The sequence below is a fragment of the Acomys russatus genome, chromosome 1 (genome assembly GCF_903995435.1).
Source record: "Acomys russatus chromosome 1, mAcoRus1.1, whole genome shotgun sequence".
Lineage (NCBI taxonomy): Eukaryota > Metazoa > Chordata > Mammalia > Rodentia > Muridae > Acomys > Acomys russatus.
In genome coordinates, this window is record NC_067137.1 from 100666123 (window position 1) to 100693352 (window position 27230).

At 43.3% G+C, this 27230-nt stretch overlaps 1 protein-coding gene across 1 annotated transcript in view; it reads right to left on the reverse strand.

Annotated features, from left to right (window-relative positions):
- The window catches only part of Ston2 (stonin 2), a 148797-nt gene that overhangs the window by 84964 nt on the left and 36603 nt on the right, over positions 1-27230 (reverse strand). The window contains 1 exon segment of the mRNA XM_051150146.1: positions 26558-26833. Coding sequence (XP_051006103.1) covers positions 26558-26833 — 276 coding nt within the window.

The window sequence follows — 27230 nt, forward strand, 5'->3', positions numbered from 1 at the left end:
AGTGTCCCTCACCTTCTTTTCATTATTGTTTTCCTAAAGGGTTTTGTCATACTTTTTTTTTCTATAGTCTCTCTTTTTCTCCTTCTTTCCCCCTCTCCCTCTTTGCCCCTTCCCTCCCTCCCTCCTTAATCTTTTAAATTTTTATTTATTTTTGTGATATTTGATTGTTTTGTCTGCATGTATGTTTGTGTACCCCATGTGTGCCTGGTGCCCACAGAGACGAGAAAAGGGCATTAGATCCCCTGAGACAGACAGTTATGAATTCCCATGTGGGTACTGGGAATTGAACTGGGTCATCAGGGAGAGTAGCCAGTGCTCTTAACCACTGAACCATCTCTTCAGCCCTTCTCTCTGTCTCTATTTTTTGTTTTGTTTGGTTTTGGTTTTGGTTTTGGCTTTTGTTTTGGTTTTTGGAGACAGGGTTTCTCTGTGGAGCCTCGGCCATCCTGGACTCACTTTGTAGACCAGGCTGGCCACGAACTCACAGCGATCCGCCTGCCTCTGCCTCCCGAGTGCTGGGATTAAAGGCGTGCGCCACCACGCCCAGCTCTCTCTGTCTCTATTTAAAGAAAATATTAAGCTAATTTATCTGTGTGTGCATGTTCATGTGTGAGTGTGGTTCCCAGAAGATGGAGGTTGGATGTGTATAAGCACCACTTGATGTTGGTGCTGGGGACTGAGCTCTAGTCCTCTGCAAGAGGAGCCAGTGCTTTAACCATTGAGCCATCTTTCCAGCCCTTACAGAGTCACTCTCTTTCCTGAACTTTCTCTTCCAGTAGAATATCACAACAGAGAAATACATGTTGATCTAACCCAACAAACTTAGGTTGCCCTAGTTTTACGTATGTGTACGTTTAGTTCTATAGTGTTAGCAATGTGAAAATTGATACACCACGACCACAGTAGAAATAAAAGAACAATTCCATTACTAAAAAGATATGCCATGTTTTCCTTTAATGGCCACATGCGTGATGACTCCAGCTCCCCATAGCCTCCATATTCTGCTCCTAACCTCTCGCAGACACTAATCTGGTTTTTATTTCCATGGTTTTGCTGTCAAGAATAGTATGTAGATGGAATCATACAGTCTGCAACTTTAAGAACTGGCTTTCATTACTGCACATAATGTCTCTGAGACACAGAGGTGCTGTAGATATTAATAGTCAATTCCTTTTCATTGATGAGTAGTTGTGGCAGGGACAATATGACAGTTAGGCTAACCACCCATCACCAAATATATCCATCCATCAAAGGATGTCTGAGCTGTTTCCAGCTCTGAGTATTGTAACAAAGCTGTTATGAGCATTTGTACTTGAGTTTGTATGAAAAGAAACTTCCATTTCCACAGACTAAGTTTTCAAGAGTACAGCTGTTGGGTGACATGGCAATTACATGTCTAGTTTTATATGAAATTATCCGGTGTTTTCCAAAGTGAGTAAAAAATTTTATTATCTCACTAGTAACACATTAACAATCCAATTTCTAAGCATTTAATACTGTCATGACTTAAGTCTTTTGAAAAATATCTATGTGTATATAAGTACACATACATTTATGTGTGGGGTTTGGGATACACACATGACATGTGTGTGGAGGTCAGAGGAGACCATCGATGTTGGTTCTGCCATCTACTTTGAGATGGGTTTTTTATCTACTGAAGAACGAGCCAGGCTACCTAATTGGAGAACAGGTATCTCCTGTCTCCACCTTCTCTCACTGGTTTTACAGATGTGCTTTTAGCATCCAGGTTTATGTGGGTTCTGGGGATTCGGACTGAGGTCTTCACACATGTACAGCAAGCGCTTTAATCCAGCTAATACAGTCTTTTTGAAAAATTAATAGTGTTAGGTTCTTTTACTTTGCATTTTCTTAGTGGTTTATAATATTGAACATCTTTTTGTATCCTTACTTACTATCTCTGTAGATATGTATCTATTTGCAAATTTGTTTATATCTTCTGCCTATTTTTAAATTGAACTATTGGAGAAGAGGAGGGAAGGGGCTACAACTGGGATGTAAAGTGAATAAATAAATTAATTAATAAAGAAATAAATTGAACTGTTTATTGCTGAACTTTGAGATTTCTTGCTTATTTGTTTAAGATTTATGTGTGCATTGCTTGCTATGTGGAGTCATATCTCCTGGTTACGGATGGTTGTGAGTCACCATGTGAATCCTGAAAATTGACCCTGGGTCCTCTGGAAGAGCATCCAGTGCTTTTTAACCACTCAGCCTCTTGCGCGCACGCGCGCGCTCGTGTGTGTGTGTGTGTGTGTGTGTGTGTGTGTGTGTGTGTGTGTGTGTGCGTGTGTGTGTTCTGATGCCATGGCACACATGTGGAGGGAGGTCAGAGGACAGCTATAAAGAGTCAGTTGAATGCCAGGTGTGGTGGCACACACCTGTAATCCCAGCACTCAGGAGGCAGAGGCAGGTAGATCTCTGAGTTTGAGGCCAACCCTGGTCTACAAATTGAGTCCAGGACAGCCAGGCTACACAGAGAAAGCCTGTCTAAAAAACACAAAAGTCAGCTGGACAATGTGGAGGAAGAAGTGGTGGAACCTTCAAGAAGAAGGTTTTCTGGGCACAACAGGACAGATACACACAGGAACTCACAGGGACTGTGACAGCGGGTACAAAGTCAAGCCAGACAAAAGCCCAGCATGAAGGGGAAGAAAGAGGTGGGGATGGCAACCCCACCATCAACAGAGGAGCTACTGTCATTTGATGGCTACTTGGAAGAAAGAGACTCAGTTTTCTTTAATGATGTGACCCTCGGTAAGTTGACAACATTCATTCCCAATTGTAGCTGGGTGACACAAATTCTACCCAAATGTTTTGTTTGTTTGTTTTTAAAGAGAAGAGGAGGAGGAGGAAGAGGAGGAAGAGAAAGAGGAGCAGGAGGAGGAGGAGAAAACTCAAAACTGAGTGGGTGGAAAGGGTGGATGTGAGAAGGCAGAGGAGGATGAATATGACCAAAATTCACTGCATGAAATCCTCCAAGAACTCATAAAAATACTGTTTTTTAAAAGTCCAGTGTCATCCTGGCCACATAGGGAATTTGATTTCCACCTAAATGAGATCAGTGTCTCAAAGCAAAAGATAAAAACCAGAAGGAAAAACAAAAAAGGAGTACTTTGTTAGCTGTGGATAGAGAAGACCAGATGCCCATCAGAAGCCTGAGAAATGACCTGCCGTATAACACTGTAATCACAACAGAAAGCACAGCAACAGGAACTAGAGGAATTACAGCTGCAGGAAGGAATATGGGCAAGCCTCACAAATTATATGTGAAAGTCACGAGATACCAACTGAAGCATTATTCCATTTTTGCAAAGTTCAAGATCAGACTAAATGCAATTACATCCTCCTTGACGAATGTGTAGGTTGTAAAGCTGTCCAGGAAAAGGTATAAGACAAGTAATGCAGTTATTACCACAAGGCTTAGGGGGATGGGAAGCAGCTAGGGAAGGGGCTGTGATGGAGGAGGTGGTGGTCAATACAGACCCTACAGGATGATGGTAACACCCTTAGTAAGGAGGTGCCGGCTTGCACTATTGTTCTTTACACTTTAATGTATTTTTTAAAACATCTGTTTATGTTTCTTCAATTGTAAATAAAACATATTAACCCCATATATAAAAAATGCTGATTTCAATACCATTCTTTATCTTTATATAAGTGAAAACATCCATATTTCCTTTGAAAGATAAATGAAGAATAACCCAGCCTCGCAGGTAGTATAAGCCCTTGTAGCTCACACACTGTTCTCATACCCTCTCTTCATTTACCAGCGTCAGAATCTCGGATGCTCTGTCTTACCCAGGCTGTTAGCTGAACGTCCTTAGGCCACAGGCTTAGCTGCAATGAGAGAAGGCCCATGCTGGGCTATCTGGCTCTTCTCCCAGGACCAGACCTTTGACGCCTGAGGCAGCCAGTAGTAGAGTGCCATGATGATGCCTCTCAGACACACCCACCCAGCAAAGAATAAAGTAAAAGGGGGACCGAACTCTGCCCATGCTTGTCCTCAAGGACACTGAATACAACTTTATGCTCCAACCTACTTGAAATCTCCACCAGCTCTCTAAGTTTCTGTGCCCCACAAACTAAGTTACTGTTATCCCTTTCAAACAGCCTTCTCATCCTTTCAGCTGCTCAGGATAAATGCTCATTTCGTCCTCAATTCATCTCCTCTTCGGTCCATCCTAAGTCCTGTTAAGACCTGCTTTCAATAACTGTGGAATCTGGTTGCTTCTGGCTCCCTCCATGGTGACACAGCCACCACACTCTTGTCTAGATCAGGCTGGGGGACACTTTGGCAGCCTCTCTAGTATGACCCCGTACGTTCTTCTCAAGTGTTACATTACAGCAAGTGACAGAGTTTCTGTTTTAATTAGCATGTATTAATTATACAGTATAATGGGTTTCATTATAACATTTTAAATATATACACAATGTATTTGGCTCATATTCAGCCTCCCTGCACTCTTGTTCCCCTCTTACACAGGCTAACTCCTGTCTTCATTTCACTAGGTTCTCATCCGGTCTACTGTTATAGCCCCTCTCCACCCTGTGTATGTGGTTAGGGCTCAATACCTTTCACTACTTGTTTAGGAGTGTGGGTGAGGGCTTGCTTACAGGAGCATGGCCACCTCACCAGTGGCTACACCCACCACTAAAGAAAATGTCTCTCCCGTCTCCATCAACAGCATTACATAGCCGCAGGGAGAGGTTGAGTCCTCTCCTCCTCCCATGACAGGTTGTTGAGGAACCCAAGGTTATGCAGTTCTTATTTGGATGATCACAGCTGCTGAAGCCAGCACTTTAATAGCCTACTTATTGAGTCCTGCCTCTTTTCCAAAGCCTTCAATGGCTTCTATCTCTGACACAATTAGTCAGAATCATCATCATCCTGTCCACAGACCTACATGCCTGAAGCTCTGTGACTCCCTGCCTCAGTGTTGTCTCTTCTCTCACGTTCCTTCTGCTCCTGGCACAGAGCTCAGTTATCCTTCCAGGCTGTTGTTTCTCCAAGGTCAGTCTCCCACCGGTTCAGCAACACTCGGTCCTTCACTTCCCTTAGCTCATATTCTCTTCCCCAAACATAACTCTTTGGCCTCATAAAGACTGCACAGCCTCCCTGCCACATGCCCTTTTTTGCCGCGTTTCTCTCCAACTTAAAACACTACTTAACACAGGTTCCTCTAGCTACACCTCTGTCCTGGTTTTGGTTTGGTTCCTTAGCAGAGTGTGTGCTTCGTAGGGCAGTAATACTGGCTGTACCTTATATAGTGACTTACAGAGAATGCCAGAAGCAATGGTGGTTAATTATTAATACATTTATAAGTTGCCAGCTAATATACTTGACACAATACTTGTCTTTTTCTCCTTTGTGGCCCTTGGTGGATTGGGCCAACTACATTGAAACTACCACGTCCCATTAGTAACAGACTGCCCAATTGTTAGGTAACTACAACTGAGGGAGAGCAGGAACTACTGTGTCCTGCTGTCTCATAATGGTATTCCCAACACCTAAATATTTTTTAGATGAATGCATGACTTAATTGATGCATGCTTAGGTGGTATATTCTCTTTTGTGTTCCAGAGAAGCCAAGAGAGGCTACAAATTCTGCTCAATGAGCTAGTGTATTCTCTAGGAGAGAATATTAGAATTTTAATATTTTAATGTTTAAAGATATTGGAAAATTCACCTTTAAAAACCTTTCCCTTTTCCTATGGTCTGATATTACCTTTCAGGACAATAAATAAAATAAATTACAGGAGATCATTTTAAGTATACTTTCTTTTAAAGGCATCCTCCACGAAAATATATGTTCAGGTATGTCTCTGGATGTGTTTGCATAATATATGCATATACGTAGGCATGTTACCTTGTTATATGCATATGTTAACTATGAGTGTACATGTGTTACTACATATGTATACATACACATATATACCTATGTGTGTAGAGTATACGTGTGGTTATATATATATATATATATATATATATATATATATATATATATGTAAGTACACATACATATTGCGTATATGATGATGGAAAATTATGAACCAATGAGTAAAGCAGGGCATGATTGCCTTGCGTATTTTGTTGAAGAAGAAAAAAAAAAGAAGAGAAGGAAGAAAGAAGGAGGTGGAGAAGTGTAGAGGAATGTTATTCAGAACATGGCTGTTCTGGCAAGAGATCACATCCAAAGATCCTCTAGGTCTGTATGATCCAGCTGGACTATAAGCATGCTTTTATTCCAGAAGACAGAGGCAAACAGATCTGAGTTCAAGGCCAGTCTAATACAGAGCAAATATCAGGAAAAGAAAAGCTTAGATCCAGGCATGCTGATACATGCCTTTAATCCCAAACGAAGGTAAAGTTAGTTTGTAGAAGGAAATACCCATGTTTGAAAGTAATGTCTAATTGAACGGCAGAAAAGGTGATGAATCAGAGAAGATTTGACAGAATAGGATATGCCCAACTCTCAGGAGAAGAGAAAGGAAAGGGAAGCTACTTAAGAGGCAGTTTTACAGAGAGGGGGCAGTTTTACCAGGACAGTAACAGAGAGATAGGTTGCAGAGAGAGAGAACTCAGGGAAAGATGGAATAAGCCAGAAAATGAGAAGAAGCCAGAAGATTAGAGCAGATTGCTGAGTTAGTTTGAAGCCAAGCAGAGCAATTCTGGGGCAAGAGAGAAGCCAGGTTAAATAAGTCAGCTGGGAGAAAGAGTGTAAGCCAGAACAGCTGAGTTGAACCAGCCAACCCAGAGCAAAGAAAGAGCAAAGACGAGCTTATTAAGCATTAAGTCTCAGAGGCTGACAAAATTCTAGGCCTAGATTAGATTGTATGGAGGCCAGAAGCTTCCAGACCTAGGCCTAGGTTAGCAGAAGGGGACAGTAAGCCTCCCAGGCAACAATTGTGCAAGAAGAATAAAAGTTACTTTAACATATGGAGCCCAACGTGGTTGGTAAGAAAACTCAACAAGATGGAAGAAGAAGAAAGCCCAGAGGCAGAGGACATCTGACCGAAAACCACTGAGGAGAAATTCACCTGGGATCATCTCCAGAGGAAGATTCAGTTCTTCAGAGTTCAGCTGGATGCTCAGAGAGAATCGGGAGACCTTGGAGTAGTGGGAATCTTGAGCCCAGAGCAAGGAATGACACAGGAGCCTCTCAGACAGTGAATCACAGTAAGCCACCCCAAAAGTCAATTTAAATTATATAGACAGACTTTTCCTGCATTAAATATGGGAAACTCCATTTCAGATCCCCTGAGAACAAGGGTAGGGGTTGAGGATATAGAATTGTTGCATAAAAAAGCCACTGCAGTACTCATTGCAATAGTGACCACTGGAGCAAACCCCCCTCTATGTCAAGTGCAATATTTATATTTTTCCTCTCCAAAAAGGTTGAAAAAATACAAGAAAAATTAGCTATGATACTACAAAGACTAGAGATACAAGAGCCAGAGGAACTAAAAGAACAGAAAATGCTTAATTATGCACCTATGCTACCTAATGAAATTGATGATAAAGGTAAATAGCTTATCAATAGGGGGTAAGATCGCTGGCTCACTGGAATGGAGACCAGCTCACTGGCAGGGGAGCTGGGCATCTAGATTAGATGGTACGAAGGCCCAGGTTAGCACAACGAGGCAGTAAGCCTCCCAGACAACAATTGAGCCAGGAGAAGAAAAGTTTCTTTTACAGGGACAGAGGGTGGAAGAGAATCACAGTGGCAGCTACAATGATGCTGGTGATAATGCTGGTGATAACAATGACAACAACAATGGCTGACTTCACTAAGGAAGTCATCTCTCTGGTCTACCTACCTAATAGGCTCATTAGCCCCATCACTGCAGTCATTCAGGTAGTAGGTTTCATACACACTTCTCCTGTCTTCATACAACAAACTTAGGTGCTAAGTAGGCACATGCCACATTCTGGGATAGAGGATAAATTAGAGAGATGACGTTCTCTTTGTTCTGTTGGGTAGAGAGACAGGAATCAAGCAGAGTGCACCCATCTTCTCTTGAGAAGCCTGCTACCCATGTCTTGGGTGCAGACTGTCCCTTTCCTCAGACCACTCTCTCAATGCCTTCGCTTACAGCTATCTCAAAGCTGTTTATTAGGCTGGGGGTGTAGCTCTGTTGGTTGGGTCCTTGCCCAACTCACACAAAGCTCTGGGTTCAATTCCAGTATCACATAAACTGGGTACCTGTAATCCCAGCACTGGGGGAGTGGAGGCAGGAGGATGAGGGGTTCAAGACCATCTTCGACAACATAGTGAGTTCAAAGTTAGGCTGGGCTGCATGTGACCTAGCACAAAGTAAAGCCAAGCCAAGCCACTGTTTCTTAACAACCATAGCTGCACTTCATCAAGAAACTAACTCAATAGCAAGAGAGTAAAGGGATAAATAGATGACCACATCCAGTTGGTGAGTTTCCAGGGAAAAGCTAGATTGAGGGTGGTGTGTGGAATGCTCTAAGCCTCCCTGAGGAGGCCACACTTATGGGGAATTTTGAGTGAAACACTGGAGGAAGAGCCTCTGGGCAGAGGGAACAGGCATGGATTAGCAGCTGTGAAAATGTCTGAAACAGCAAGGGTGGCTGAGTGATGAGAGACGGGCAGAGCACACTCTTGAAATGTATTCCTGGGTACATCCTCTGGAAAGGTCATCAATTGCAGCTAGAGGCAAAGAACAATTCAAGGTACTAAGAAATAAGCCCGCCTCTGTTGAGAAGGCAAATGCATATGCATGCCTACATAGTCACCCCTACCCACCACCCACCCCTGGTAGCCAGAATGAACGACTGGGCTCCTCTTCAAGATGAAATCTCTCTTGCCTCTTTCTTACATGGCTGACATCATCTCTCACCCCTCCCCACCCACAAACAAATGGCTCTTTCTCTGGCCTCAAATAATTAGCTTCCCCAGACACAATGGGAAGGCCTCAGCAGAAGCTTCTAGAGAAGGACATAGGATGATGGATAAGGGAGTATTACTGTTTTTGTTTGGGCTGTGGGACAAATGTTCCGGAAATGAAAGGGTTTTGAGAAATGTTTTTAATTATGCATATCCTGCAGTATCTGCATAATGGGTTCAATTCAGGCCCGGTTCCAGCAGAAGAAATGCCATATCCATGGAGGAAGGTCAGCGTACAGGATAATGAGGGAGCAGGAAGTCTCTGCTGATAACAGTGCCTTCATATCCTCTTTCTGAAAATTTGAGGGTGACCTCTGGTCTTTCAGTCAATCTGTCAGCATTCTGAAAGACAGTCAACACGTACATGCACTTTGCACATGGGTGAAATTGATTTTGGCTCGGAAAGACACTCTTTATGAAGATTGTAGGTGGTAGGTAAGCTGACTGCTGCATTCTTTGCGTGGAATTTTGAGCCAAATGAAGCCCATATAGTCAAACTTTTGGTAGCTACACGAAGTTGGGAACACTAGAGCTCAATGTGAACAAATGCTGGCTTTTGTTTTACTCTCAAAAGCCTTCTCTTTAAAGAAACAATAGGGAGACTCAATTTTAGTTTGAATAGATTTTCTAGATGTTTCTTTGCTTTTTTGTTTTACCCTCTTGGTTCTTCTCGTAATTTAGCAGAATGTCTGAGCAGCAAGCCGATGGCTCAGTAAACAAGTTTTCAGTTAAATTCTTTAAGAATTTTATTCTATTTTCCTTTTTTCTGTGTATACGCATGTGCTCCACAAGTGTGTCCAGTGCCTATGTCAGCAGAGGACAACAGACAATAGACAGTCTGGAGCTAGAGCACAGCACATATACAAGCTGAGATGTGAATAGTGTTCTGTGACAATGGAGTCTTAAGTATTTGGCGTCTAAAATTCTGACACCAAACTTTTACCAAAATGGCCCAACTCAAAATAGTCTCATTAAGTCAGACATGAATCTATACCTGGCCTCCATCACATTTTAGGGCTGTCATGGAATAACGTCAAGGGGGAATCATCTCATTGGTCCTCTCCCTTCTAGTGTCCTCAAATCTCACATCCAAGGAATTGAATGCCAGCTCTCTCTCTTTCATCTATGTAGGGTAATAAAAGAGCTTTTCTCTTTTGTATTTGCTTATTGCAGTGCTGGGGACAGAGCCTAGGGCCATGTACATGCTAGGCAGGCTCCATCATGTTTTTTTTCTAGAGGAAATAATGTGTCTCTCTCTTTTGTAGGCTAGCCACAAGGGGATTTTATTCAACTCCTGCCCTAGTTAAAACTCCAAGAGAAGGTCGTTCCATTGATGGATTTAAGCATTTCGGGAGTGTTTCCACATCAGGTGCTGCTCCTAGCTTTCCAGCCGCCCTTGATTTGCCCAATAAAATAAGTGACCTGGTCATCAAGGTGAACTAACAACAACCTGGCTTCTCTAACTCCTCTGCAAGGCTCTGGGCATTTCAATGTTTAAAAAAAAAAAAAAAAAAAAAAAAGGCCTACCATTAAGGACTGTCTTTGTCCCTAAGGCCTCTGTGCTTACAGCTTCCTTGCATTTTAATTAGGGCAATCAGTACATTCCTTTTCCAGGCTGGAGTCCAAGGCCCCTTGGCTTCTCTTTTAGGTGGAGATCTTTTGTTCCTTTCTTCCCACTGCCAAAAAGGACTTCAAAGAACCAAGGAAAGGAAAGGGGTCCACTAGATAGCATTTTCCGTGGTGTGTCTCCTCCCCTTGCTTTTGCAGCTCCCCTTGGCAAGCCACAATGTTCAGCTGTTAAGCAGCCGGCAAGAATATATAACTGTTAGGAATGACTCCATCGGGATCATTTCTTTTCCTCATCCTCCCACCAAATTCTCTTAGGCCAAGACCCCAGGATTCAATGTCCGCAGTGAAGTACTGTGGCAGAGGTTCTAACACAAACATTATCCCCTTGGCTCAGAGACATCTTATGCTACAGTCTTGAGGATCTGGTACCACCAAATATGACATGAAGAATAAATTGACTACATATTACTGATCTGACTGGAAAATAGGCTAAAACAAAGCAATCAAAATTACTTTCCCTAGGCCCTTCTCTATGGCTGACCTTCACCATCTGCATGATGAGCTAGTTCCTCATACTCCACATTCACCAGCAATGCAGTTTTTCATGTTTAATATAGATATCAAACACTGTCCTTTTCCAATTCCCATGTGTGTTTTGCCTGCACGCATACTTATGTATCCCTTGCTTGCAGAGTCCACGGAGGCCAGAAGAGGATATCGGGCTCCCCTGGAACTAGAATTACATGCAGCTGTGAGCCACCGCGTGGGTGCTGGGAATTGAACTCAGGTCCTCTGGAAGAGCAGACACTGCTCTTAATCACTAAACCATCTCTACAGTCTCTCCGTTTCATTTATGTATTTCCTAGCCTAAAAAAAAAAAAAAAGTTTACTTGGGGGCCAGTGAGATGGCCCAACAGGTAAAAGCATGTGCAAGCCTGATGACCAGGGTTCAAGACTCAATTCACAGTAGAACAGAATGAACTCTACTTCTGAAGGATGTTTCTTAACCTCTATACATGAGCGGTGGTACTTGTGTGCCCCACACACACACACCAACTCTTCCTCCTCTTCCTCCTCCTCCCACTACTACTCCCACTGCCACTACCACTACTACTACTACTAAATAATAACAATAAATATGAATGGTAAGATTCTTTTCTTTGGAATCGACAGTTGAATTACAAGATTCAGAATCTGGATAATAGAAACCAATGACTTGAGAAAAAACATTTTTTAAGTAGATAGGTGAGAATTGGACGAAGAAAACATTTCTACGCTGTCAAATGACCCTGAAAAGCATAAGCTAGCCATTGATTTTCTGTACGCTGACAGCCTACCTATGAACTCTCGAAGCAGTCACCACTGGTCCAGCGCAAAATGAGTAAGAACTCTGGAGAAGCCCAGAAGTAATTGGTAATGGGCAAAGGAGAGTGCTTTGAATTTTCGTTTAATCCTTCACAATTGATAATAGCTGGGCCTGGCTGTAAAAGGAAGCTCTTGAACAACAAGAGAAAAGATGTTTCCCAACACTTGCCTCTTCCTCTACTTCCTCAGAGACAAGTCCAAGTTCTCAGCTTCCATGAAATGTAAATAGCCATGATAACAACATAAGGACACAAAGGAGTTGGGAGACACGCATGGAAATACATGCGGTTGATTACCAACGGGAAATGGGCAGTGAGACACGTGTGGAAATACATGCAGTTGATTATCAACCGGAAATGGGCAGGAGAAACCACAGGGCCCAAGCTGGCTCCGCGTGCCTACCAGAAGACTCAGGAGGAAGCTGAATGGCTTTCTGTTAATGAGCACTACCCTGTGCCTTTGGTGCCCACACCTAGCAGAACTGCAGAGAGGAAGTGCTTAAGTGAATAAGCGATGGAGGGCTGGGAAAGCACTCAGAACCTTGACAGCTTGTGCTGTTACCTATCTCCCTGGCCGGTTCTGACTCATTCTCAGGCTCATGCAAATGCTTCCTTTTGGGAATGTAAAGCTTAGTGGATTAGTTTCCTGTGGTTGCTGTGACAAATTACCACAAACTCAGTTGTTTAAAATAACAGTAATTTATTTTCAGATGGTTATAGGGGTTGGAGGTCAGAAATCAGGAACCCTGTTTTAATGACCATGTTAGCAGGACCACTATCCCTCCAAAGCTTAGGGAAGACTGTCTCCCTTGCCTGTCTGGCCTCTGGTGGATGTTGGCAGCCCTCAGCTGGGTTTTCATCACTATTGTCTTTAAGGCCAGCATCTTCATGCATGTCCCCTGCTCCATCTTCTCCACTCTGTCTTTAGGGCCCTTGGTCTCCCCCTCTTGAAACCTTTGAGTTATATCTGCTAGGGCCTCTTCTCCAAATAAGACAACATTTACAGGTTTAAGGTATAGAACCTGCTGCCTTTGTGCTGTGATTCAGTCTAGCAGATCATAAAATTCAGTGCTACCAAAAGAATGGAGCAGGCTGCAAGTGCCGGAAGTGTCACAATGCCTCCATCATTATGAAAGGAGGAGCCTTTCTTCTTTCTTTCTTTCTTTCTTTCTTTCTTTCTTTCTTTCTAGGGCGCTATTTTGTGTGAATCCTGCAGGTACACTCACAGGACTGTTAACGTGACAACTGATTGCCTGCTTTCCATCTAAATGCAAATCTGAGCTACCCACCAGCTTCCAAAGTGAACAACTGTCTAACCCATGGAATGGAATGTCCACGGTATGTTATCCACGCTGAGTGGACTGGAGGACAATTTCTTTTACTTTCCATTTGGCTTGAACTCTACCAGCCATCCTTCCTGTTGTTGAATACAGTCCAAGGGTTGAAATCGAAGGGAAGTAGGCCCGTGTGGAAGAGGATGGTTTGGGTGATAAGAATGAATCCTGCAGCCTTTTATTTTAGAATGGTCTCTCATGTGTCAAATGTGATACTGGCAGGTTTAGAATTTGACTATTGGATTTCTTTTCCTTTCTTTGTTTTCTTGGTTTTTGTTCATTTGTTTATTTTTTGACACTGGGCTTTTCTGTGTAGCCCTGGCTGTCCTGAACTCACTTTGTAAACCAGGCTGGCTTTGAACTCACAGAGATCTGCCTGCCTCTGCCTCCCAGAGTGCTGGGATTACAAGCATGAACCACCAAGTCTGCCCTTTTCTTTCTTTAAAACTATTCAGTTTTTATTTTTTATGTGCATTGGTGTTTTGCCTACATGTCTATGTTTGTGAAGGTGTCAGAAGCTCTGAAACTGGAGTTACACACAGTTGTGAGCTGCCAAGTAGGTGCTGGGAATTGAACTTTGGTCCTCAGGAAGAGCAGCCAATGCTCTTAACCACTGAGTCATCTCTCCAGCCCTTTCTTTTCTCTTCTTTTTCTCTTTCTATTTCTTTATTTTCTTTTTCTTTTTTTTTTTTTTTTTTTTTGAGAAACGGTTTTTCTGTATAGCTCTGGCTGTCCTGGAACTCACTCTGTAGACCAGGCCCACCTCAAACTCAAAGATCTGCCTGCTTCTGCCTCCCAAGTGCTGAGATTAAAGGCGTGCACCATCACTGCCCACCTAACCCTCTACTTTTAAACCACCTAACACTTTTTGTGGAGTTTTAGTGGACCAGGTTACCCAATGCATAGCTCAGTCTGTCTTTTTTTTAAGCTCCTCTTGAGGCAGAGTTCTAGCTCCACAGAATAAGTGAATTTTCCAGACATGGAAATGGGTGAGATTGTTATCTGAGGAAATTGCAAGACAAAAGTAGACTTCCATGCATTTGAAAACTGTAAATTCTTAGTTTGTCTTCTAGTGACACCAATACATCTTCAGTTTAGTGAAGGGTTAGGGTTAGGGTACACTAGGTGATATAACTGTCTTGGGTGCACAATTTAAGAGGTAACAACAACAACAACAACAAAATCTCAGCTGTCAAACTGTTTGTGACATGTTATAAATGTGATGTCTTAAAAACCAAACAAAAACACCAAACTAGGGCCCATAGATTAGCCTCCTGCTGCTGTCAGCAACGCTCTATTGCCATGACAGAGGTAAGCTGGCAGTCTTAGCAATTCCTAACTGAATTCGTCTTTTGTAAAAAAATTTTTATTATTAATTTATTCTTGTTACATCTCAATGGTTTTCCCATCCCTTGTATCCTCCCATTCTTCCCTGCCTCCCCCTTTTCCCTTATTCCCCTCCCCTATGACTGTTCCTGAGGGGGACTTCCTCCCCCTGTATATGCTCATAGGGTATCAAGTCTCTTCTCCGTAACCTGCTGTCCTTCCTCTGAGTGCCACCAGGTCTCCCCCTCCAGGGGACATGGTCAAATGTGAGGCACCAGAGTATGTGAGAAAGTCATATCCCACTCTCCACTCAAGTGTGGAGACTGTTCTGACCATTGGCTAGATCTTGGTAGGGGTTTAAAGTTTACCGCCTGTATTGTCCTTGGCTGGTGCCTTAGTTTGAGCAGGACCCCTGGGCCCAAATCTGCCTATCATAATGTTCTACTTGTAGGTTTCTAGGACCCTCTGGATCCTTCTACTTTGCCATTCTCCCATGCTTCTCTCATCTAGAGTCCCAATAGGATGTCCTCCCCTCTATCCCAGTTTCCTGGTAAGTGAAGGCTTTCATGGGACATGCCCCTTGGGCTAGTATGCAGATATAAGTGAGTATATACCATTTAAGTATTTCTGCTTCTGGGTTAACTCACTCATTATGATCATTTCTAGCTCAATCCATTTATCCACAAATTTCGGGAATTCCTTGTTTTTAATAGCTGAGTAGTATTCCATAGTGTATATGTACCACAGTTTCTTTATCCATTCTTCTACTGAGGGACACTTAGGCTGTTTCCATGTTCTGGCTATTATGAATAAGGCTGCTATGAACATGGTTGAGCAAATTTTCTTGTTGTGTGCTGGAGCATCTTCTGGGTATATTCCAAGGAGTGGAACAGCTGGGTCTTGAGGAAGCCCTATTCCCATTTTTCTGAGATAGCACCAGATAGATTTCCAAAGTGGCTGTACTAGTTTGCATTCCCACCAGCAATGAAGGAGTGTTCCTTTCTCCCCACATCCTCGCCAGCATGTGGTGCCACTTGGGTTTTTGATCTTAGCCATTCTGATGGGTGTAAGATGGAATCTCAGAGTTGTTTTGATTTGCATTTCCCTGATGACTAAGGAGGTTGAGCATTTCTTTAAGTGGTTCTCAGCCATTTGATATTCCTCTGTTGAGAATTCTGTTTAGTTCCAAGCCCCATTTCTCAATTGGATTATTTGGCTTGGTGGTATTTAGCTTCTTGAGTTCTTTATATATTTTGGATATTAGACCTTTGTCAGATGTAGGGTTGGTGAAGATCTTTTCCCAGTCTGTAGACTGTCGCTTTGTTCTCTTGACAGTGTCTCCAGTCTTACAGAAGCTTCTCAGCCTCATGAGGTCCCATTTATTAATTGTTGACATTAAGGCCTGGGCTGTTGGTGTTCTGTTCAAGAAGTTGTCTCCAGTGCCAATATGTTCCAGGCTCTTCCCCACTTTTTCTTCTAAGTGACTTAGTGTCTCTGGTTTTATGTTGCGGTCTTTAATCCACTTGGATTTGAGTTTTGTGCAAGGTGACAAATATGAGTCCAGTTGCATTTTTTTACACATAGACCTCCAGTTAGACCAGCACCATTTGTTGAAGATGCTATCCTTTTTCCATTGAATGGACTTGGCTTCTTTGTCAAAAATCAAGTGACCATATGTGTGTGGATTCATATCTGGGTCTTCAATTCGATTCCACTGAGCAACCAGCCTGTTGCTGTGCCAGTACCAAGCTGTTTTAATTACTATTGCTTTATAGTACAGTTTGAGATCAGGTATGGAGATTCCTCTGGAGCACTTTTTATCGTACAAGATTGTTTTAGCTATTCTGGGTTTTTTTTGTTTTTCCATATGAAGTTCAGAATTGAACTTTCAATGTCTTTAAAAAATTGTGTAGGTATTTTGATAGGGATTGCATTGAATCTGTAGATTGCTTTTGGTAGGATGGCCATTTTTACTATGTTAATTCTCCCGATCCATGAGCAAGGAAGATCATTCCATCTTCTCAGGTCATCTTCAATCTCTTTCTTCAGAGTTTTGAAATTTTTTTCAAACAAGTCCTTCACTTGCTTAGTTAGAGTGACTCCTAGATATTTTATATTGCTTGTGGCTAATGTGAAGGGTGTGGCTTTCCTAATTTCTTCCTCTGCAAACTTGTCATTTGTGTATAGGAAGGCTACAGACTTTTTTGAGTTAATTTTGTATCCAGCTAATTTGCTGAAGGTGTTTATCAGCTGTAGGAGTTCTCTGGTGGAATTTTGAGGGTCACTTATGTACACTATCATATCATCTGCAAACAGGAATAATTTGACTTCCTCCTTTCCCATTTCGATACCCTGGATCTTCTTTTGTTGTCTTATTGCTCTGGCTAGAACTTTGAGTACTATATTGAAGAGATATGGAGAGAGTGGGCAGCCTTGCCTTGTTCCTGATTTTAGAGGAATTTCCTTATGTATCTCACCAATTACTTTGATTTTGGCTATTGGCTTGCTGTATATAGCCTTTATTGTGTTGAGGAAAGTGCCTTGTATCCCCAATCTCTCTAAAACTTTAAACATGAATGGGTGTTGGATTATCAACTGCTTTCTCTGCATCTAAAGAGATGATCATGTGGTTTTTAATTTTCAGTTTGTTTATATGGTGGATTACATTGATGGATTTCCGTATATTAAACTATCCCTGCATGCCTGGAATGAAGCCTACTTGGTCATGATGAATGATATCTTTGATGTGTTCTTGTATTCATTTTGCAAGTATTTTATTTAGTATTTTTGCATCGATGTTCATAAGAGAAATTGGTCTGAAATTCTCTTTCTTTGTTGAGTCTTTGTGGGCTTTAGGTATCAATGTGACTATGGCCTCATAGAATGAATTTGGTAATATTCCATCAATTTTTATCTTTTGGAGTAGCTTGAAGAGTATCGTTATTAGCTCATCCTTTAAGGTCTGGTAGAATTCTGCACTGAAACCATCTGGCCCTGGGCTTTTTTTGGTTGGGAGACTATCAATGATTGCTTCTATTTCTGTAGGGGAAATGGGACTATTTAGCTTGTTTATCTGTTCTTTACTCAACTTTGGCAAATGAAATTGATCAAGAAAATCATCCATTTCCCTTAGATTTTCAAATTTTGTGGCATATATGCCTTCAAAGTTGGATCTTATGATTCTCTGTATTTCTTCAGTGTCTGTTGTTATGTCTTCCTTTTCGTTTCTGATTTTGTTGATTTCAATACTGTCTCTCTGCCTTTTAGTTAGTTTGGCTAATGGTCTGTCTATCTTGTTGATTTTCTCAAAGAACCAGCTCTTGGTTTTGTTGGTTCTTTGTACTGTTTTTTTAGTTTCTAATTTGTTAATTTCAGCCCTGAGATTGATTATTTCCAGACATCTACTCCTTTTGGGTGTTTCTGCTTCTTTTTTTTCTAGGGCTTGCAGTTGTGTCCTTAAGGTGCTTATGTGCAATGTTTCCAATTTCTTTTTAAAGGCACTTAGTGCTATGAATTTTCCTCTTAGCACTGCTTTCAATGTATCCCACAAATTTGGGTACGTTGTTCCTTCATTTTCATTGAAGTTCAGAAACTCCTTGATTTATTTCTTTATTTCTTCCCTGACCCAGGTGTCATTTAGCAGAGAGTTGTTTAGTTTCCACGTACGTGTAGGCTTTTTGTTATTTCTGTTGCTGTTGAATTGCAGCCTAAGAGCATGGTGATCTGATAGGATACAAGGTATTATTTCAATCCTCTTGTATCTATTGAGGCTTGCTTTGTGACCTACCATGTGATCAATTTTGGAGATGGTTCCATGGGGTGCAGAGAAGAAAGTATATTCTTTCTTGTTTGGGTGAAAGGTTCTATAGATATCTGTTAGATCCATTTGACCCATGGCATTGGTTAATGATGTTATTTCTCGGTTTAGTTTCTATTTCAATGACTTATCCTTCAGTGAGAGTGGGGTGTTGAAGTCCCCACTCTTATTGTGTGGGGATTGATGTGTGGTTTCAGCTTTTTTAGCAGATCTTTTACAAATGTGGGTGCCCTTGTATTGGGAGCATAGATGTTCAGAATTGTGATGTCATCTTGGTTGACTTTACCTTTGATGAGTATGAAGTGTCCTTCCTCATCCCTTTTGATTAATTTTGGTTGAAAGTCTATTTTGTTCGATACTAAAATGGCTACGCCTGCTTGCTTCTTGTGACCATTTGCTTGGAATATTTTTTCCAACCTTTTACCCTGAGGTAATGCCTATCATTATGGGTGAGATGTGTTCCTTGAATGCAGAAGAATGTTGGATCTTGTTTATGCACCCATTCAGTTAGTCTGTGTCTTTTTATTGGAGAATTGAGACCATTGATGTTGAGAGATATTAATGACCAGTGACTGTTCAGAGTCTTAATTTTGATGTTGTTTCCAGTCGAGCGTTTGTGTAGTTGTGTTTTTGCCATGGGATAGTTATCTATTTCCTGAGTAGTTTTGGTTGTAGCTTGACCATTTGGGATGGAGTTTTCCTTCTAGAACCTTCTGTAAAGCTGGATTTGTGGATAGGTACTGTTTGAATTTGTTTTTGTCCTGGAATATTTTGTTTTCTCCATCAATGGTTAGTGATAGTTTTGCTGGGTAAAGCAGTCTGGCCTGGCATCTGTGGTCTCTTAGGGTTTGCTGGATCTCTGTCCAGGCCCTTCTGGCTTTTATGGTCTCTGCTGAGAAGTCGGGTGTAATTCTGATAGGTTTGCCATTAAATGTTATTTGGCCCTTTTCCCTTGCAGCTTTTAATATTTTTTCTTTGTTCTGTATGTTTTGTGTTTTGATTATTATGTGACGGGCAGTTTTTCTTTTCTGGTCAATTCTATTTGTGTTCTGTAGGCCTCTTGTATGTTTATAGGCATCTCTTCCTTTAGATTGGGGAAATTTTCTTCTATGATTTTATTGAGAATAGTTTCTGGGCCTTGGAAACTGATATCTTCTCTTTCTTCAATGCCTATTATCCTCAGATTTCTTCTTTTCATGGTGTCCTTAATTTCTTGGATGTTTTGTGTCAGGAGTTTTACAAATTTCGCATTTTCCTTAATGGTTGCTTCAAGATCTGTGATTGTATCTTCTAGACCTGAGATTCGTTCTTCCATCTCTTGGATTCTGTTAGAAAAGCTCACCTCTCTGTTGCTCGCCTTCTTCTCTGAGGTCTCACGTTCTCGTTTTTCTTCTGTCTGTGTGTTTATCATTGAATCCATTTTCGTCTTCAGATCTTGAACTGATTTTTTTATTTCTTTCATCTGGTTGTTTGCATTTTCCTGAAGTTTTTCCAGTTCCACTCTATGTGCTACTTTTATGTCTCTCACCTGTTTGGCTGCATCCTCTTGCATTTGATTACGAATTTTATTTGTTTCCTCCATTAATATCTTCATTACTAAGGATTTGAGGTCATTTTCTTGTATTTCCGTTGTATTTGAGTTCTCTGGGTTGGTTTCCTTGGGATAGCTGGATACTGGAGACGCCATGTTGTTTTGGGGGTTTTTGTGTATGCTTTTACGCTGTCCTTTAGACATCTTGGTCCCTTTATTTTTGATGGGTAGCTTCCAGAGTTGGATGGAGGGAGTCTGATGATAGATTCAATTGTTTTCTCACGATTTTCGTAGGCTGGAAGCTCTGATACTTCACTGGTGTGGATGGCAGGAGGTTAGCCCTGTTGTTTTGGTCTCTCACAGCCAGTGATCCTCAGGTCCCTTGTGCTGTGGGTCCTGCAATCGTTCTGGGTCTCTGAATGAGCGTTGAGTCAGGCCAAGGTATCCACAGCCTTCTGGGTTCCCTGCCAAGTCCAGCCAGGGACACTGGGCCCGAACCACACGCCGAGCTCAGCTAGATTCTCAGGGCCTGAACTGTCTGCCGAGCTCAGCTAGGGATTCTGGGCACAAAATGCACACAGGGTCCAGCCAGAATTTTGGGGGGCTGGGACTGCGCACCAAGCTCAGCGAGGGGCTTTTGGCCCAAAGTCTGTGCTGTGGTCAGTTATTGACTCAGGGCCTCAACTGTCCGCCAAGCTCAGCCAGGAATTCTGGATTCAAACTGCACACTGGGTCCAACCAGAGTCTTAGAGCCAGGACTGTGCCAAAAGCTCCCCTAGAGTCTCTGGGCCCAATCTGTCTGCAAAGCACAGTTAGGGACTCAGGCCCCAAACTGCATGCCGAGCTCCACTCGAGTCTCCAGGGCGGAATTGTGCACCGAGCTCATCCAGGGACTCTGGACTCACACTGCATGCTGAATTCAGCCTGGGACTCCGGGGCTATACTGCGTGGATAGTCCAGCCAGAGTCTTGGAGCTGCCAAGCCTGTGCGCACTGCTCAACTAGAGTCTCTGGGCCCAATCTGCCCGGCAAGTCCAGCTAGGGCCTCTGGGCTGAATCTGCGTGCTGAACTCAGCCTGTGTTAGCGCCCCAGAACTGCCCGCTGAGCTGTGCTAGTGTCTTGGGCAGAACTGCTAGTTGATGTGAGCTAGTGCCTTTGGTGGAGCTGAGTGCTCCACCCAGCCTGCGTCACAGCTGGAGAACTGCGGCTGCGCTGAGCTGGTGCCTAGGGTGGAATTGAGCACTCTGCCCAGCCTGTGTCACAGCAGAGGAGCTGTGGCTGAGTTGAGCTAGTGCCTAGGGCAGAACTGCTTGCTGCGCTGAGACAGAGTCTCCACGGCCTTATGCACTGAGCTGAACCCGGGACTCTGAGGCTGAACTGTCCGCCGAGTCCAGGTTGGGTCACAAGTCACCACGTGACCCAAATCCGGTCCAGAGTCCCCTCTCCCGCAGCAACTCCCACCGGCCACCACACTAATCGCCTCCACCGGAAGGCTCAGAGCTGCAAACCTCAGCCACTGCCACTGCTGATGCTGGTGCCGCCACTGTTGCTGCTGCTCCGATCCGAGAAAATCCGCGCTCCTCCGGTGTGCAGGGGCACGCAGGTCCTCCGCACCCTGGTCCCTCAGAACCGTGGAGCACTCCCGCTGCCGTGGTGTGGGGACCTTGGTGTTCCTGGCTCAGAAATCTGTGCAATTCCCTGAATTGTTCACTGGAGCCTCCAAACACGGTCCACACTGCTCACCGCCATCTTGGATCCTCCCCTGAATTCATCTTTAAAGTGTGATATTTAGTTCACTAAGGGAATTTTTGCATTATTATTTTTTCAGGTGGTATCTCTCAGAGCCCACCAAGACCTTGAGCTTGCCACAAAGCTGATGCTGACCTTGAATCTCTGGTCCTGCCTTCCAGCTTGCTGGGAGTTAAGGTATGAATTAGCACACACTGTATCTATACAGTACCAATGAACAAACCCAGTGGTCATGCCTTCTAGACATTCTAGCTTTCATTATCGCTTCAAGTAATAAGGTCTTAACAAATCAAAACCACTGTCAATAACAACCCAGGATCCTTAGTTGTATGGAGACAACATAATTAAGACTAACTCCCAAGATAGTTTTTTGTTTGTTTTGGTTTGGTTTTGGTTTTTGAGATAGTTTGTTTCTCTGTTATAACCCTGGCTGCCTGGAACTCACTCTGTAGACCAGGCTGGCCTCAAACTCAAGAGATCTGCCTGCCTCTACTTCCTGGGTGCTGGGACGAAAGGTGTGCACTAACATCACCTGGCAAGCCTTGAGCTGCTGATGTCCTGCCTTGGGCTCCAAAATGTGGGGATTATGGGCTTGGGCCATCTTCAAAATTACTTTTATAGAAGTATGTGGTGAAGAGTGAGGCAAGCTGACCCTTCTGTCCTGCAAACAGTTTTGAGCAATTAGAGGCTAAAGGTAAGGTCTGAACAAGATGGCAAAGAATCCGGATACTTTGATTATTATCGATGACCTAAAGGCACGGACACCCTTTCTACCTGCAAATTACTTCCTGGCCCTGGCCTCTACCCCTCACTTCCCTTGCCTCTGGTGTGTTATAGGAGAAGAGAGCAGTGACAGTAAAAGGAAGAGTGGGGCAAATACCACAGCTCAGCTCTGGCTGTTCCAAGGTCTTGAAGCCAGCACACCAGGTGATCCTTCTTAGCATATAGTCTTGAGGATTCACCAGTACCTGCCCCAGTGTCCTCACAGAAACATAAACTAAATACTAATCCCTTCCTTATATGATAACGTAAAGAATAGTAAAGTGACATAGTGAGAAAACTGAGAGCCAGAATTCAGCAAACAAATCTTACTGAAAACAAAGATCAGCCAGGCTTAGCCAGGGGGTGGTGGTACTTGCCTGTGGTAGTTTGAATAGTAATGGCCCCACACACTCATGTGTTTGAATTGCCTGGCCCATAGGGAGTGGCACTATTAGGAGGTGTGGCCTTGTTGGAATAGATGTGGCCTTGCTGAAGGAAGTGTGTTACTGTGCGGGCAGGCTTTAAGGTCTTCAATGCTCAAGCTACATCCAGTGGCAGTCTCCTGCTGCTTTTGAATCAAGATGTAGAACTCTCAGCTCCTTCTAGCACCATGTCTGCCTACACACTGCCATGTTTCCCGCCATGATGATAATGGACTGAACCTCTGAAACTGTAAACCAGCCCCAATTAAATGTTTTCCTGTATAAAAGTTGCCTTGGTCATGGTGTCTCTTCATAACAATGAAACAAGAGGTAGGCTAGCCTGGTCTACAGAACAAGTTCCAGGACATCCAGGGATACACAGAGAAATTGAACCAATCAACCAACCAATTGAACAAACAGACCATAAACAAACAAAAATCCAGCCCTAGTTGGTGGTGCATATCTATAATCTCACTCTTTTGGAGCTGGAGGCATGAGGATCAGAAGCTCAGGAATAGTCAGCCTGTGCTGCATAGAAAGCTAGAGGCTAGCCTGGGCTAGCTGAAACCCCTTCTATAACCACACGTTGTACCGATTCAGGTGATTGGCTTTTCTGTTCTTGCTGCCATATAATACTGTAGTTTGGGTAACTGATAAACTTATAAATTTAATTCTCGCAGGTCAGGAAGCTGGGACGCCCAGGATGAAGACACCAGATTAGGACCTGGTGAGAGGCCATTCTTTGCAGATAGCAGCTGGAGTCCTTACATGGTAGAAAGACAAACACTGTAATAGGAGGAGGTGCGTGTTCCCAGTGATCCCATTCACAAAGGTTCCACCCTCAGGATGACCTAGTCACCTCCCAAAGACTCCATAATCCCAACACATTGGTGATTAGATTTTAACATGAATCCTGGAAAGACACAGCATCCAAACCACAGCACCCGTGTTCCCTGATTTTCCTGCATGGAGAACTAAAGATCCTACTGTCAGATATATGTTCAGTAAGAGTCACTTCCTCACTCTCCAGCCAGGCGGAAACAGTCTGCATCTGTCACATCATCCATACTACTTTGAGCATCAAATAACTAGCAAATCATTGAAAATCTGATGATTAAATATGCAAATCTACATCCAAAGGTTCCATCAAAATGAAAACACTTGTCATATGGCAGAATTGTAGTTTGTATTTTCTTTTTTAATTCAACTTAATTTCACCTTATGTGTATGGGTGTTTTGTTTGCATGTATATCTGTGCATCACATCCATGCAGTGCCTAAAAGGAAGCCAGAAAAAGGACATTAGATTCCCCTGGAACTTGGGTTACAGGCTGGTGTGAGCTGTCAGTGGAGGTGCTGGCTTCACACCCAGATCTTCTGGAAGAGCAGCAAGAGCTCTTAACGACTGAGCCAGTTCTCCAGACCAACTTTTATATTTTCTTGAAATTATTTTTAATGCTATAGAGGCATGTAAGGAAAAAAAGAAACATTTTTTTAAAAGATGAGTATGTATTAGTTAGGGTTTTGTTGTTGTTGTTGTTGTTGCTGTAATAAAATACCAACATCAAGGGCAATTTAAGGAAGAAAGCTTATTTTGGCTTACAGTTTGAGAGGCTCAGAATCCGTCATGGTGGTGATGGCATCTAGCCGAACCAGAGTCAGAGTCCAAGAGATCACACTTCCATCCTCATGAAGGGAGGAGAGAGAACAAACTGGAAATGGGATGAGGCTATGAACTCACTGCCCGCACTGAGACACTTCCTCCTCCAGGGCTGCACCCCTCCTAAAAGTTCCACCCCAAGCAGCGCCACCAAACTTGGGACACCAAGTTTTCTGAGCCTAATGGGGATGGCTCAGAAACCGCCACAGGTTCCTACCAGGCTGCCTAAACTAGTCTCAGAGTCTTGGGCTCAAGTGATCACCCAGTCAACCTTTCAAGTAGCTGAGACTACAGGCACGCTCAGGTCACTGGATGACCTGGATTTTTTTTTTTTTTTGTTTTGTTTTGTTCTGTTTTGTTTCAGTACTAGGGATCGCCTGTAGAGCTACGGGAATGCTAGGTCATGCTCTACCACTGAGCTACACGCCCAGCCCTTTACACACTTTTGTTTTGCTTTTGCTTTTTTGTTATCTTGATGGGGGCTTACTAAACTTCCCCAAGCTGTACAACTAGGCCTAGCTTCAGATCATATTTTTTAAAGTAAAACTAGCAAAATATTTAACCCATCAACAGAGAAACCTACCAATCGTACCTTTTACTAGCCTGACTCTGTAGTTGACAAAAAAATGATATCCTCCGCCTTCTGCACATAAGGTCTCCTCCTTCTTATCCCCCCCAGGACCTGTGGATTTATTACCTTACATGGCAAAGGAATTTAGCAGATCTGATTATGTTAAGGAACTTGAGTGTGGTGGTTCGAATAGCATTGGCCCCCATAGGCTCACAGATTTGGACGCTTGGTCATCAGGGAATGGCACTATTTGACAGGGATTTGGAGGTGTGGCCTTGTTGGAGAAAGTGTGTCAGTGGGGGTGGGATTTGGGGCTTCAAGTGTTCAAGACAAGCGCAGTGTCTTGTGTCTGTCTGTCTGTGTTCTTCTCTCTCTCTCTCTCTCTCTCTCTCTCTCTCTCTCTCTCTCTCTCCCTCTCTCTCTCTCTCCTTCCTGCTGCCTGCCAATCCAGATGTTTCTGCCTATGTGCCACTATGTTTCCTGCCACGAAGATAATGGACTAAACCTCTGAACACATATGCCAGCCTCAATTAAACGGTTTCCTTTTTAACAGTTCCTACAGTCACAGTGTCTCTTCACATCAATAGAACACTGACTGAGACACTGAGATGGAGAAATTATTCATCTAAGCCCAACATAGTCATAAGAGTCCTTTAAAATGCCATCAGCATTTTAAATGGCACAGAAAAATACTACAGTTGTGGCTTTGGAGAAGGAGGAAGGAATCCCAGGCCAAAGAACTTGGATCGCCTATGGAGTCTACGAAGGACCAGGAAACAGACTCTTGTCTGGAATCTCCAAAACAGAACAACATGGTGGACCAGTGCAGGGCAGAATTGTGAGTGATAAGCTCACATTATTTAAGGCACCACGCCTGTGGTAATTTGTTATAGCTACTGTAAATGACCAATCCAATGCCGGGATTACCCAGCCACTCTTGCTATGCTGGAACACAGTAAATGGTCAGGTCGCCAGGTGAGCATGGGGAGTCAGGGGTGAGGTGGGAGTGGGGAGGGATGTAGACTGACTCCCTGTCTTCTGTGAGCTTCACAGTGCAACTTCTGACAAAGGGCAACAAAACAGGAGCTCTACCATCTACAACCATCTCCCTCTCTCCTTCTCCGAGGATTCTGAATCCAAAGGTCTTGAGTATAAACTTGTCCCTGTTTAGAGATGGTGAGCTGGACGAATGTGATTTCAACTCCTGATGGGTAAAAATATAAGTATTCGTGCAGGCAAATCAATAGCGAGGGACAGGAGTTAAGACTATGAAAATGACCCAGAACACTTACACTGTTTTATGTGCTTATTTCAACCAAAACCTTGTCATGAAGTTAAAAGAGGTGGGGGAATCTTTGCTCTCTCCTCTGTGTGTCTAGGATCTGGAGCTCAGGAAAAGAAAAAAGAAAACACAACAAAACAAAAAAAGGAACCCTAGAAGTCTTACAGACCTTTTAGGAAAAGGCCCTTCCACAGGCTGAACCAAACCAGAGCCCTCCTTAAGGCTCTGCCCAGCTCACCTGTTTCCTGGTGAGGTGGTGAAGTGTTGCTCCAGGGTGTGTCGTCCTCAAACCGGACCCAGCTGCTGATGGCTGAGGCCAGATCAGGTGTGGGCTGCACTGGGCTCCCGGGAGGGGAGGCTGCTTCAGAGATGAGGCCCATCTTCTCAGAGGAGTCATCCTGCTCAGAGTGTGAAAGGTCCTGGGAGCCTTCATCCACCACGTGATTCTCCGCAGAGGAGCTCTCAGACTGGTCAGAGGAAGATGACAATCCTGGGAAGTGCTCCTCAGTGCACCCTACAGCAGACACCAAATACCACGATCACACAAGGAAGGATGCCTACCAGAACTGTCTCTCCAAGGGCAAAGGGATGACTCATTGGAACAGCAGGACTCGCTGGAAGATAAAATGGCTATACCAATCCATCTCCATGCTAGAATGCCTTGTCCCTAAGAACTTTTAAAGCCTATAATCTCACTTGTTCCCGTCACTATTCAAGATAATTGAAAAAAAATTCCCATTATTGTATTTGTTTACATGTGTGTGTATACATGGTGTGTGTGTGTGTGTGTGTGTGTGTGTGTGTTCATGCTGGGGGGGGGGGGGGTGGAGGCCAAAGGGTAATGTCAGGTGTCTTTCTAGATTGTTCTCTACTTTAGGGGGTGCTGTAGTCAATATATACATGAGGGAGTA